The sequence below is a fragment of the Barbatula barbatula genome (assembly GCF_947034865.1).
Source record: "Barbatula barbatula genome assembly, chromosome: 25".
Taxonomy (NCBI): Eukaryota; Metazoa; Chordata; class Actinopteri; order Cypriniformes; family Nemacheilidae; genus Barbatula; species Barbatula barbatula.
The window spans coordinates 16,621,344-16,634,686 of NC_136788.1; the positions used below are offsets into that span (position 1 = coordinate 16,621,344).

At 39.5% G+C, this 13,343-nt stretch overlaps 1 protein-coding gene across 1 annotated transcript; it reads left to right on the forward strand.

Moving 5' to 3' along the window:
* Nucleotides 1-240: 240 nt before the first annotated feature.
* Nucleotides 241-12,639, forward strand: LOC306890193 (neuronal acetylcholine receptor subunit alpha-7; the record flags this gene model as incomplete). Its single annotated transcript, XM_079449748.1, has 10 exons — nt 241-295; nt 1,419-1,558; nt 1,709-1,753; nt 4,020-4,129; nt 5,305-5,384; nt 6,815-6,982; nt 7,276-7,470; nt 10,212-10,298; nt 11,366-11,475; nt 12,082-12,639. 10 exons carry the CDS (start codon nt 241-243, stop codon nt 12,637-12,639), a joined length of 1,548 nt encoding a protein of 515 aa, XP_079305874.1.
* Nucleotides 12,640-13,343: the final 704 nt, after the last annotated feature.

Here is a 13,343-nt window from a genome sequence, read left to right on the forward strand (position 1 = left end):
CATGTGTCATTGGTTTCATTGCAGTATAAAGTGGGTGTGTGCCGTGCGTCAGGGCTGATCGTGGATCGGCTTCAGGCTCATAGGATGTGATGTGTCCGGATCGGTGTTTTGTTCTCGGGATAATAACGCGCTCGCGTGTCCACGAGGCTCCGGAGCGCGTCACAGTCTGCGCGTAAAAGCGCGTCCCGTTGAGTGATGGGATTCGGGTTCATTCGGCTCCTCTCGTCCGGTGTATCAGTCATGAGGTCTCGGTTCTGGACTCTGTCTCTGTTCGGCACGGCTCTCTTCATTCACGGTACGACGATAAACATTTCATATCATTTATATGAAGGAAAAATCCGCTATTGTTTGTGTATATTACGTCGGGAATATTCTGTTAAATGTGTTTATATTTGATATTGTTTTATTTTATGTTCACTTCATCTCTTGTATTTTGTTGTGTCTCTTCTGTTTTATTGTATTGTGTTCTGTTTTCTGTTTCTTTTCTCTTTTCTGATCTGTTGTATTCTGACAAAGCATTGTAGAGTTTGTTGTGATTTAACAACAACAGTTGCATAAATGTTTACATTGAGAAAGTAATTTTGTGTATTTATTTGTGTAGATGGTATTATTCCGTGTAGTAATGTACGTGTGTAACATGGTTCAGTATAAATGTTGTCTTTGCTCTTTGATATTATTATCCTTTGATATTTCATTTCTCGCACTTGATGAATATAAAGTGTATACTCCAGCACGGAGCTTCATGTTTTTAATAATGTGATGATGTTTTTATGTTTGGTGTTGTTTCTAAACTTGTCCTGGATCGCACTGTTTCTGATGACATTCATTGGAGAACTCTTGGCTGATGGGATATTGCTGCACATTCAGTGTGGATGAAATGATTGATCTCGCATGATGAATCTTGGTTGAGCTCCTCATATGTTAGTGAGAGGGCAGATGGAGTCCTCGGGGGGCTTTGAGCGTAATTAAACCTTCTCCTGAACTCCAAGTCAATTAAAGCTTCTGCGTTTAACACGAGGCCGCCCGGCACGGATCAATTCACAGAACATTTCGCAAAAGAGTTTCAAACGCTCAGCATTTGTAAACACGATTAACCCGGAGAACGAGGGATTGTGGGATATACACAGTCTTGAGTCGAATTGTTCACAAGCATGTGAAAACTTGAAACTGGAAATTTGGTGATGATTCGGTTGTTTGGGGTTGATTCATGATTCTTTTTAATAATGTGCTTTTTTTCAGTCTCAGTTTTAGGTGTGGGGTCAATTCTCAGCTTTGGCAATGATGCCAGTGAGCAACCGGTGACCCTGAAGACCAAACATCATCACACACAATGAACCACATTGACCTTTAACACATAGAGCCGATTTGACTTTTCTCATCAATGCTGTCCATTGAATGGACGTGTGTGTGTTTGTTAGTCTCTCTACAGGGAGAACATCAGAGAAGACTTTACAAAGATCTGATGAGAAACTACAATCCTCTGGAGCGTCCGGTTTATAATGACTCTCACTCGCTGACCGTTCGCTTCAGCTTCAGTCTGATGCAGATCATGGATGTGGTGAGTACATCTCCGTAAGACTATCTTTCTACTTCACAAAAGGTACATTTTGCTATAAATTTAATTCTTTTTTGTATGAGAAAAGTGAGGCTGTGAGCTATGAAACGCAATTGAGCTTATGTGATCCTGACTGTTGTGTTTTATTTTCAGGATGAGAAGAATCAGGTTCTGACCACTAACATCTGGCTTCAGCTGGTAAGATTCACTGCAGTTTTCCCAGCGGGTCATTCTGGGATTTTGTTTAATAAAAAATCTGTGAAAATCTCTTTTACGAGAGCCTCCTGGCCAAGATTCTACAACATAAGTCACGTGGGCTTACAAGTAACATTCATCCATACATGCACACAAAACCAAAGCATCTACAAACATGTTTCAGCATCTATTCTAACATCTTGATGATGAGACCAGCTCTCTAAGTTTCAACTCCAGGCGGATGGAGCAAGAGTGCTATTGTGTAGTATATTATAGCAGTTACTACACTTTGCTAATGAAAATATTAGTTATTAATTATAAGCTTATGAACTGTAGTAAATACTGTAGTATACTTTGATATTTACTGAAGTAAAAGTGGGTTTAAAAAATTTGGTAACTGTAGTATTTTACAAAAGTGAATACAGTATTATTAATGCGGCGTCCGTTTGTCTGCCGAGATGATTGTGTTATCATTGATTCCAGATCTGACCCATTACAGTCATAAAACACTAACTGTGCTGGGTCACATCTCAGACGGGCTGTACGTGCCGCTGTCAGCTGACATTAATTAGCTGGCCGTACGCCATTTTATACTTTTTTCATCATTACAGGACACAATATAAGATTACAGTAGACACAGATCCCAGATCAGCCCGTCTATGGTGCATCTCTTTGGCTCTGTTCTGCTTTAAGTGGCTGCATTAGGAAAATTAAAGTCCACTATTTGAGGTCATTACGGATGAGATTAAAGCCGAAGGGTTGAACATGATGGAAACGGTGACCACGGAAAATGTTCGTCTCAGGGGTTTTCAGTTTTGCCATGGAAAGTATCATCCTCGCGTGAAAATCTGTTATATGTGAAAAATGAACAATTAATTGCATGAATATATAAAAAAAAATGTTTTTAATTGTTACAATTTTTGTGATGTATTATTAAATGTATTAGTTATGTTTTTTTTAAACAATGACTTATATTCATGTTTAACTTCAATTGAATGTGTTTTATTAAATAACTGTTTTACTACTGAACAATTTTACTTAAACGCATTTATTAATTTCACTACGCTCTCTCAGGCTAAATAAATAAATGTAAATGTAAACCAATTTAACATTTGAATAAAATTTAATTTTTATGAAATTATTTTAATCTAATTTGTTTATTTAGATATTTTGAGAGCTTTTTAAAATCATTTTAATGATTTTTGAGTAATATCATTTATGATGGCTCTGCTTTTATAAACTGTTGACATTCAGCAGAGGACCTTGAAAAGATGTTTACAGGGTACCTGAGGTGTCAGCTGTTTTCCTCTTAACACACACACACACACACACACGAGTGAGTTATCAGAGCTCAATGAAACCAACAGAAAGCCTCTCGTTTCCATAAAGATTATAAAGAAGCTAACACAGCAGAGTCTCTGCCACCTTCTCACTTTCCATTCATGCCATGAAGGTTATTTCACACCCTGAGGGATACCTCACGCTTTTAAATTTCAGAAATACTCTTTTCTCATCATTTGCTCTTCCCCGCTGTCCAAACTCACATCATTTATAAATCTCATTAGGCGAATAGTACGGGATGTAAGTGGACTGACTTCTCAGTGTTTCTTCACACCTCTTGTATCTTTCAAACATATTTTATATCTTTTTATGAGAGGTTTTGCAGCGTTTCTCTTACTGCTGTGTCGTGTAGGAGGATGGATACGGTCTTGAGCTTAGCGTAACCGTGAACTTAAAAGTAAACAGGATTAAACGCCCCTTCAGCTCCAGAGAGATCAAACCTGCTGTTTGCTTTCTTTCATCTACCCTAACGTAAACGTGTCTTCCCAGCATGCAAAAGACAAAACCATTAGACCAATGAGATAAACAGCAAACGTGCTTAGAGTGTGATGACGTCATGAAATCTGATATAATACAGATACAAGCTGCGCTGCTTCCGAAGAAATCACATTTATTATCGGAGAGAGAAGAGGCCTGTGAGATGGCTAAACCCAGACACACAGATGATGACATCAGGATGACGTTTTTGTGTGTTCGGGTTATTAGGTTATGTTATGTTTATTATATCCTAAGGGCTTTGTTTAGTTATATTTATACATTTGGCAGACGCTTTTATCCAAAACGAATGTAGAAATGCATTTTTATATCAGTGTGTGTGTGTCCCTTGGGAATCAAACCCATGACTTTTACCTTGCTTACACAATCCCAAAATGAGATATGAATGTAATTGATTAAATATAAATGTAATTTGTCTCGTGTCCTTTTGTAGTATTGGAAAGATTATTATCTGCAGTGGAACACGAGCGATTACCCAGGAGTCACCACGGTGAGATTCCCAGACTCTCTCATCTGGAGGCCAGACATCCTTCTGTACAACAGGCAAGTGTTTATATTGTGTAACTTACACGATGATTCATTTAATCATCATTTCTAGATGCATTGTGGTCATTCCAGTCCCGTGTCTGTTGTGTTCAACAAAATCAAACCTCAGTGACATAAAGTCATCCGACACAGATGTGAAAGACTGTCAGCATGATTTTAACTTTTCCTAAACACATGTAGAAATGTGACTGTTGTATTGCTTAAAAGTGAATCTGAACTTGTTTAGTGTGCAGAATGGGAGGTCTGAGCATCTTTTCTGTGGTTTTCACCCGTCTCTTCAGTTTTCATTTTCTCCAAATACATTTTTATTTCAAATATGAGAGAATTGTTGTTAGTTGTTCACAGAATCCAACAAAAATGATAATTTTACCTAAACACATACCTAAAAATAATGACAAAATAGTGAATAAATGACAGCAATCTAAAGTTATAATGAATTAAAAGCACGGATAAACAAATGAGACTTTAATAATTCACGGACAGAGGATGCAGATCTCACACATAAAGGAAGATTGTTCCACGGTCTTCTATTTATTTTGTACAGTTTGATTTGACAGTGCATTCTTCAAATAAAGGTTCCTTAAAGGGTCTTGGTCGGGGATGTATGGCTCCATCAAGACCCTTTAACATCGACAGAAGCGTTCGATATTAGAGTTTGTAATCTCTTTTTGGTAAATGGTTCTTCTACGGCACGGCTACGAACATTTTCAATCAGCTTTAGTTTTAAGCATATAAATTGATTCCCAGGTAATTCTTTCCTCTGCCGGGATGAAGCTGTGCGTGTCCACGTCTCTCTTCTGCTCAGTATGATATTTGGGTTCATAAGATGATTCTCAAGGGATTTCCCAGCATGCCTCTCGAACAGCTGTGACCGCAGTGAGACGCTCGTCTTCTCTGAAACGCGTTCTTGCCATCTGTGTGTGTCTGCAAACACGAGTGGAGATGAGAGAGCGACTCTATGGCTCGTTCCAGTCTCCAGTTCTTACGTAACCGCATCAGTGACTTTGTCATCTTTGGCAGTTTTGTGGCGTCTTAAATAACTGTGATTTACTTGACTGACTGCACAGTTGCACCTTCGCATGCTTTATGGTCTTGTTTGTTCCGAGGAGTTGGAAGTTGCAAGGTCGTGCACTTCAAGACCTCTAACTGCAAGTGTTTTGGTTCTTCGACAGCGCCGATGAGAGGTTTGATGCCACCTTCCACACCAACGTGCTGGTGAACTCATCCGGGTACTGCCAGTACCTGCCGCCAGGTAAAATACACAAATATTGTTTTTGTTATGCTTCCCGGGAAATGTGCATTTTTCTCGGGGCGTTTATTCTCAGGGTGACCTGAGCTCACCTGTCGCCAGTAGAAAACACACACCGTTCAAAGTAAATTCTTGTTTTGTATTTCAATTACAGTGACGACACAAGCATTTGTGCACTGACAGAAATCAATACAACCGTACGAGCAGAAATCACCTGCATTTAGGGAACATTCTCTGAAAGAGAGGCATGATGGGATATGTAAATCGGTAAAGACAGCGAGCGGTCACTGTGTTCCCGGGGGGTCATTTGGAGAGACAGTAATAGGATGTAACAGGAGGAAAGTGGGTGGAAGGATTTCAGATTGACATGATGATGAGAAATAAATGAGATTCAAAGACGTTTGCGCTGAAAGGGCACCGTTCTCTTCTCCAACACCTGGAAAATCGTGCTTTAAAACTGACCTGCTACCATGTGTTATACAACCAGAACACTACTGTATCCCACAACACAATGCACACATAACTTGACCTTCAGCTGTATCTCCAGGGTGATGAATGAAGTCAGCTGTGATTTCTATCATCTCCTTCTTTTCTCATTATTTCTTGACCCTGACAAATATTAACCACGGTTTTATTATAGTAAAAATTTAGTAACCATGTTTTTTGGCATATAGATTATAACACAGTTTTTCTACTAATACCACAGTTTAACTTTAGTTCACTTTTTATTTGGAGTAAAATAATGATGAATATTAATCGGGTAAAACAAGACATAAAAGAAGAGATCACTTGAGAAGGAATCGCTGGTTTAAATATGCATGACAACGTCGGGGTACCCTTATGAAAAAATGAACCATGGGTTAAATAAGGTAACCATAAATAAATCTTAAAGTTAAAATAAAATAATACAAAATAGAAACATGTTCTGTTTGTTTTTTGAAACACTGCACAAATGTTTGAACAAAATAAAACCAATAGAAAATTTAGGACTTAATATAAAAAAATGTAAACAAAATGTTTAAAAATATATTTTAATGTGAAATAGAAAAGACTAAAGCTGTGAGTGCTTCTAGATCGGTGTTGTTTACGTCTTGTATAATGGTAAATATTATTATATATCTTTTATAGGTATGATTCTTATGTGTTTTATAACATATCTTGCTGTGTATGGTTGTATATGTGACCAATAAAACTAAAGTCTGACTAACTACAAATTTACCGTCGTCTCACTAAAGTAACCATATTTAACCGGGATATCTGCAAAACATCTGATAATCAATCCGCCAAAAAACATGCTTACTACACATTTCCTACGATAAAACCATGATTATTCTAAGGGATTAGTTTGAATATTAATCTGCATCTCATTATAATAAATATCCACAGTAAAGACAAACTGACAGCACATTTCCCACAATGCATCTGTCGTTAAGGAATCTTCAAGAGCACATGTTACATCGACGTACGCTGGTTCCCGTTTGACGTTCAGCGGTGTGATCTGAAGTTTGGCTCGTGGACGTATGGTGGATGGTCCCTGGACCTGCAGATGATGGAGGCAGATATCACTGGATATATCGCTAATGGAGAATGGGATCTGGTTGGTGAGTCTCCCCAAACCTCACTTCAGTGTTTCTCCTAAAGTCAGCACACAAACAAAGTACAAATGAACAAAACAACAACAACTAAATGCTAAAACTGTTCATAGACTGGCTTGTGTATTTAATAATGCATGGGTGTTGTATGGAGATGAGGTCATGCAGTGAAGATCAGGGATGATCTGTTGGAGGATTCTGATTGGATGGTGCGCTGACTGATGGTCTGTGCTGTCCATGTAATTGAAAGTAATACATTTAGCCTTCTACCCGATGGATAAGTGTGTGTGTGTGTGTTGTAGAGGTTCCGGGCAGAAGGAACGAGAGGTTCTATGACTGCTGTAAAGAGCCGTACCCTGATGTCACCTTCACTCTGGTCATGAGGAGGAGAACGCTGTATTACGGCCTCAATCTTCTCATTCCATGTGTTCTCATCTCGACTCTCGCCCTGCTCGTGTTCCTGCTGCCTGCTGACTCTGGAGAGAAGATCTCGCTGGGTGAGACACACATACCACATACAAACAGAACGCATTCAAACGCACACACATCAAACATACACAAACACACACCCATGTACATCACACAAACACATGCGTCCCAGACACACACATCAAGCAGATGACACATTTAGACACATACATCACAAACAAAACACACACACACACAATGTTTAGACGTCAGATATGGAGCGATTTTAGTCTCATTAATTATTCATGCGTAAAACAAGATACACACATGCGTAAACAGTTTCGCATGCATAAAACCTAATTTACGTGCACATAGTATATATTTACATTTACGAAAAGCAATTCACGTGCGTTAAACAAAACTATTTTCTCACAAATTACGTTTCGCAAACATACAGCTGCGCACATAACTTTCGGAAAAGTTAAAATGTACGTGTTTGTCTTGTTTTACGAATGTGCAAATCGTCACACACATGTGAATCGCCTTGGACGTGTGTGTGTTTTTTGAGACTCTCCTGGCGACGCAACCCCTTCCACTTGGGTTGTCGTACTCGTTAGCCAATCAGATTCAAGCTTACCATTCAACCAATCACAACCCGCTGAGGGCGCCGGACTCAAGGAAAACGGCTCTGCGCAACTTTAGTGCAGTTTGGCTCAAATAGAACGGAAATGATGCATCACCCTCACCGCACGTTAATCACATTACGATCTTTTCCACGCTTGCGCAGCTTTGTGGGTACAATTTATTATATTTTTTACTGTTAAATACAATACAATACTCAATTTACTTCGCTGCTGTCCACCTGGTCTCATTTCACTATGCGTTCTGTCAAGTCAGTTTGAAATACTGTAATGTTTCCCCTGACTTTGTAGTTATTTCTTCATGTAAATTAATATAGTCTAGTTAGACATACGTGTTATGTTCCTTATTGGCTTCTGTAAACGCCATTGAAGGGATTATTTTACTAATGGATAGATATATTAGCCTGTATAGACCCATACTAATAAATGACTACATTTAAAGTTAACTAGTATTATCAGATTTTAATTTTAAAAAACGACACAAACCGTCTTTGACAATACTACTGACCGCAGATAGAAACACGGTAAGGTAAATAGACATGCCATACAGCAATGAATCGCAAAATGGGAGGAAACTGAAGATTTGCAGTGGATTAAAAAACTTTATTCCACATGTAACCTAAATCATCTATGTTCATGTAACAACTCTATTATTTTGGATTGGCAACCAACATTTAAAAACATAAAAACAGACAAGCCTACAAAACAAAATATGTGCCGCCTGCACCAAAGCTGCGCAGAGCCGTTTTCCTTGAGTCGTGTAATTGGTTGAATGGTAAGCTTGAATCTGATTGGCTAAAGAGTACGACAACCCAAGTGGAAGGGGTTGCGTCGCCAGGAGAGTCTCAAAAAACACACACACGTCCAAGGCGATTCACACGTGTGTGTAACGATTTGCACATTCGTAAAACAAGACAAACCCGTACATTTTAACATTTTTCGAAAGTTATCTGCGCAGCTGTATGTTTGCGAAACGTAATTTGTGAGAATATAGTTTTGTTTTACGCACGTGAATTGCTTTTCGTAAATGTAAATATATACTATGTGCACGTAAATTAGGTTTTATGCATGCGAAACTGTTTACGCATGTGTGTATCTTGTTTTACGCATGAATAATTAATGAGACTAAAATCGCTCCATAGTCAGATTGATGTTTCTCTCTCTCGTGTGTGTGTGTGTGTGTGTGTGCATGCGTGAGCGTGCATGTTTGTGTGTGTGTCCGTGGGTGTGTGCGTGCGTGTGGTTGTGTGCGTGCGTGTGGGTGTGGGTGTGGGTGTGGGTGTGCGTGTGGGTGTGGGTGTGGGTGTGGATGTACGTGTGGGTGTGTGCGTGCGTGCGTGCATGTGGGTGTGCGTGTGTGTGTGTGTGTGCGTGTGTGTGTGTGTGTGTGCACGTGCGTGCGGGTGCATGCGTGTGTGTCTGAGTGTTTGTGGGGGTGTGTGTGTGTGTGCGTGTGCGTGCGTGTGCACGTGCGTGCGGGTGCATGCGTGTGTGTGTCTGTCACCTTGTGAAACACCTGAATATGTGTTTTATGATAAACGGATGAAGCTGATTTGGCAATACAGTAGTGAGTAAACTGCATATGCTTTATTTCATTCACCAGGGCCAAACTTTATCTCGCTGTGTCCATTAGCTTTAGTCCTGTTTTTATTTGCATTTTATTTTACAAATATAGTTTACTTGCAGTTTTCTTTTGTTATCTTTAAAAAAAAATTACCTTTATATCCCTCTGTTTATTTGATCTTAGTTTTTATTCCCTTCATTGTCTCCCTTGGCTGTTGTACTTGTTTATTAACCTCTATGTGATATATTTATATTTGTACTTTGTACATTAAAATCTTTGAAATCAATAAAAATAAATAGAAAATGAATTAGCAGTCAAAGGAAATAGTTTGCGTTACAATGGCAACGAGACCCGCTCAAAACCAATCAACCTTCTTGAGCCTGAAAACTCGGAGTATGCTCAAACTAAAGTCAAACTTACCAGGCAAAAACACAAACCACAGTAGTCTGACTCATTGAATCCAGAAACAATATAAAGAGCCTTGAAGACACATACTGTGGATGTTTTTATTCAGTTACAGTCCACAGACCGACGCTCCATCAGACACAGATCTTTGACCTGATGATCAGAGTTCTGTGTTGATCTATAGAGGATTTCACACTGAAAAGTTCTGTTTTTCTTACAGGAATCACTGTGTTGCTGTCGCTCACTGTTTTCATGCTGCTGGTGGCAGAGATCATGCCCGCCACATCTGATTCTGTACCGCTGATTGGTAAGTGAGGCTGTCCATCACTGTGATTCGTCCGCATGCATTATGCTGGTTTGTCAGATCAGGTTGATGGATTCCAGTTACACAAACGGTGAGAAATGAAGAGCGATTCTTCACGGACCCTGGAAGTCAAGACGCCGCAAAGTTCATTTGTCACATTCGTGGTTATGTATAGTGCGCAAATGACTGAAGTCAATCATTCACTGTGAAACACCGCGGTAAAGCCTTATCCCTTCTGCTAAAGTGCTCCCCCGGTGCCTTCATCTGTTTCACAGCTCACCATGGAGAAACGTCAAACAGAGAACGACCTTGGTTTGATTTCATGGTCGTGAAGATTTTATAGCTGAGGAACACTTGTTTTGATAAAAAGGCATTAGTGTAAATCTCCTTGTATAAATGTAATATCATTTAGATACAAGCCGAAACTATATATCTGTAGATAAGCATAATCAAACATTGAATTAACGCAACAAGACGTTAAAATGTTTATTTCGATGTTTTTGTGGTTAAGTGATTCTGAGAGTTCTGTATCCAACGTGTTTGATTCAGACTGATTAGATTCACTGAAGCCTGGAGATTGGTTGGTAGCGTTATCGGTTCATTCCATCTTCTCACTGATGGGACACACATGGCCGAAGATCTCATGAATGCTTTATCTCCACCATTTAAAGTCCCTGTGAAAGGAAAAATTACAGTGCCTATTTTATCATGAAATATTTCAGCATTTTTTGTAAATATTTTTTATCAATGTGGGTCATTCTCTTTTTAAACTTTGTGTGCCCTCATCAGTTAAAAATCGCTTCCTCCCAGTAGTGACTATCCGTCTTAGATGACGTATGTTAGACGGCTTGGGCGGAGCATCTGTTAACTCCTCCTGCTAGTTCCAAGTCAAACTGCAATGGCTGTTTTAATACATCCAATCAAATCGTAGAGAAAGATGAAAGCCACGCCCACCATTTTTCTCTTTAGAAATTCAATTTCACTCTTAAATGCGTCAAAATACAGAAGTAGAAACGATCACAACTTCCGGTTCACAGGGACTTTAAATTGAAAGTGTGTGTGTGTTTCAGCACAATATTTCGCGACCACTATGGTGATCGTGGGACTGTCAGTTATCGCCACGGTTCTGGTGTTACAGTACCATCATCATGACCCGGATGGACGAAAGATGCCAAGATGGGTAAGAAAAACATCTTCATTCGCCTTTAATCCTTATTTTGTCTCATCAAGTCGAGTTGCATTGACAAAGCAATGGTAAAGTGATCATGGATACATTTTCATGATCTGAAAATGTTAACCCGCCCAGAATCAAAACAAACTACTTACCCATCGCAATGTGCAGCAATGAATACGAAAAAACAGATTCATCATGACAGACTCGATAAAATTACACCCGAGTCCAACCCGACTGCTATTTTTTGATTGCCCCCCTAAAATTGAAGTTTGTAGTTCTTGAAGTTGGTTTTGGGTCTATTCTGTAAATGCACATTTCTTTTCAAACCCAATGTGTTAAACCATGCTCTTCTCTAGAGTTGGACCTCGGGTTTTCATTTCCAAGTGCACCAGTGAAGACCTTCACACATACTATATATATTTTTTGCAATCCTTACAGAAAACCCCAAAGTAATATGGAAATAAAGTCACCTAATGAGACACCGACATTAATAAGACAAATATTTTCAGAATCAATGAACTGAATATTTCAAGGCATTACGCAAAAAATCATGAACTGCTTGGGAAGCTGAATTTGCTTTAGCTCACATTGTTGTACTTTTGTGTTCCACAGACCCGAGTTCTTCTTCTAAACTGGTGCGCGTGGTTTCTCCGCATGAGGCGTCCCGGTGAGGAACGGATCCGTCTCGCCTGTCACAACAGGCCTCGGCATGGGAGCGTGTCCAGCTTGGAGCTCTCCGTCAGCCAAGGGGCGCTGCAGCCCACCAGCGGTAACATGTTTTACATCGGCTTCAGAGGTATGGAGGGCGTCCACTACGCCTCCTCACACAACTCGGGTGTGCTCTGCAGCCATCTCATGGGTTCCAGCGAGGATGTGTTGTTACCGGGGGCGACGGTATCATCGCTAGGGGGCGGGTCTGGGGGCAGGGTGGTGGGCGGTGCTTTGGAACCTGAGCTGGCAAAGATTTTAGAAGAAGTGCGGTACATCGCCAGCAGGTTTCGCAGTCAGGATGAAAACGAGAGTTTGTGTAACGAATGGAAGTTCGCGGCGGCAGTGATCGATAGATTGTGTCTGATGGCCTTCTCCGTTTTTACAATCCTCTGCACTATAGGGATACTGATGTCAGCACCTAACTTTGTGGAAGCCATCTCCAAAGATTTCTTCACCTGAAGTGACTTAAGATTTTTTTAAATGCAAAGAACAGAATGCACCTGTTATGGGTGCTTATGTAAGAAAATATGTTGAATATTCATAATTGGTTCACGCTTATTGTAATGCTTTGTAATTCTTACACTTTATGTGGCTATTAAGTTACCTTAAGCATTCATTTGGTTTTCTAAACAGTGTCAGAGTAAAGAAGTTCACATTATTTTCATGAATCAGTTGAAACGGCCATCATGTCATCACATCTCAAGTTCACAGATGTCTCGATGACCTGAAAACGACCGAAGTCATGTTTCAGTTCACAGTACAGCACAGAGATGAATTATTAAGAGCAATATACAGTATTCATAAATTGTCAAATCTGTGTACCCTTTGTTCTCTGCTTTTTGATCATTGTCGAGTGTTAACAAAAAATCATGGAGTGTGTGTGTCTGTGTGTGTGTGTGGTGTCTCATATATTCATCCTTTTGAAATAGCTTAAAAAGTTTAAATAGCTTAGAATTCTTTCTAATTGTATGAAGAATTTGTTTTATTGTTTTTAATAATTCAGACAAATTTCTTCTTGTTTCCAGGTTTCAGTGATACAAAAAGATCTGTCTGTTAGTGTTGTCTGAGAATCTTGTGTTTCAGATCATTCAGATGTTGGGTTATTTACATTTATTCAGAGTAAAAATGAGATTTTGATTTGTAGGAAACTCACAAATGTGCTG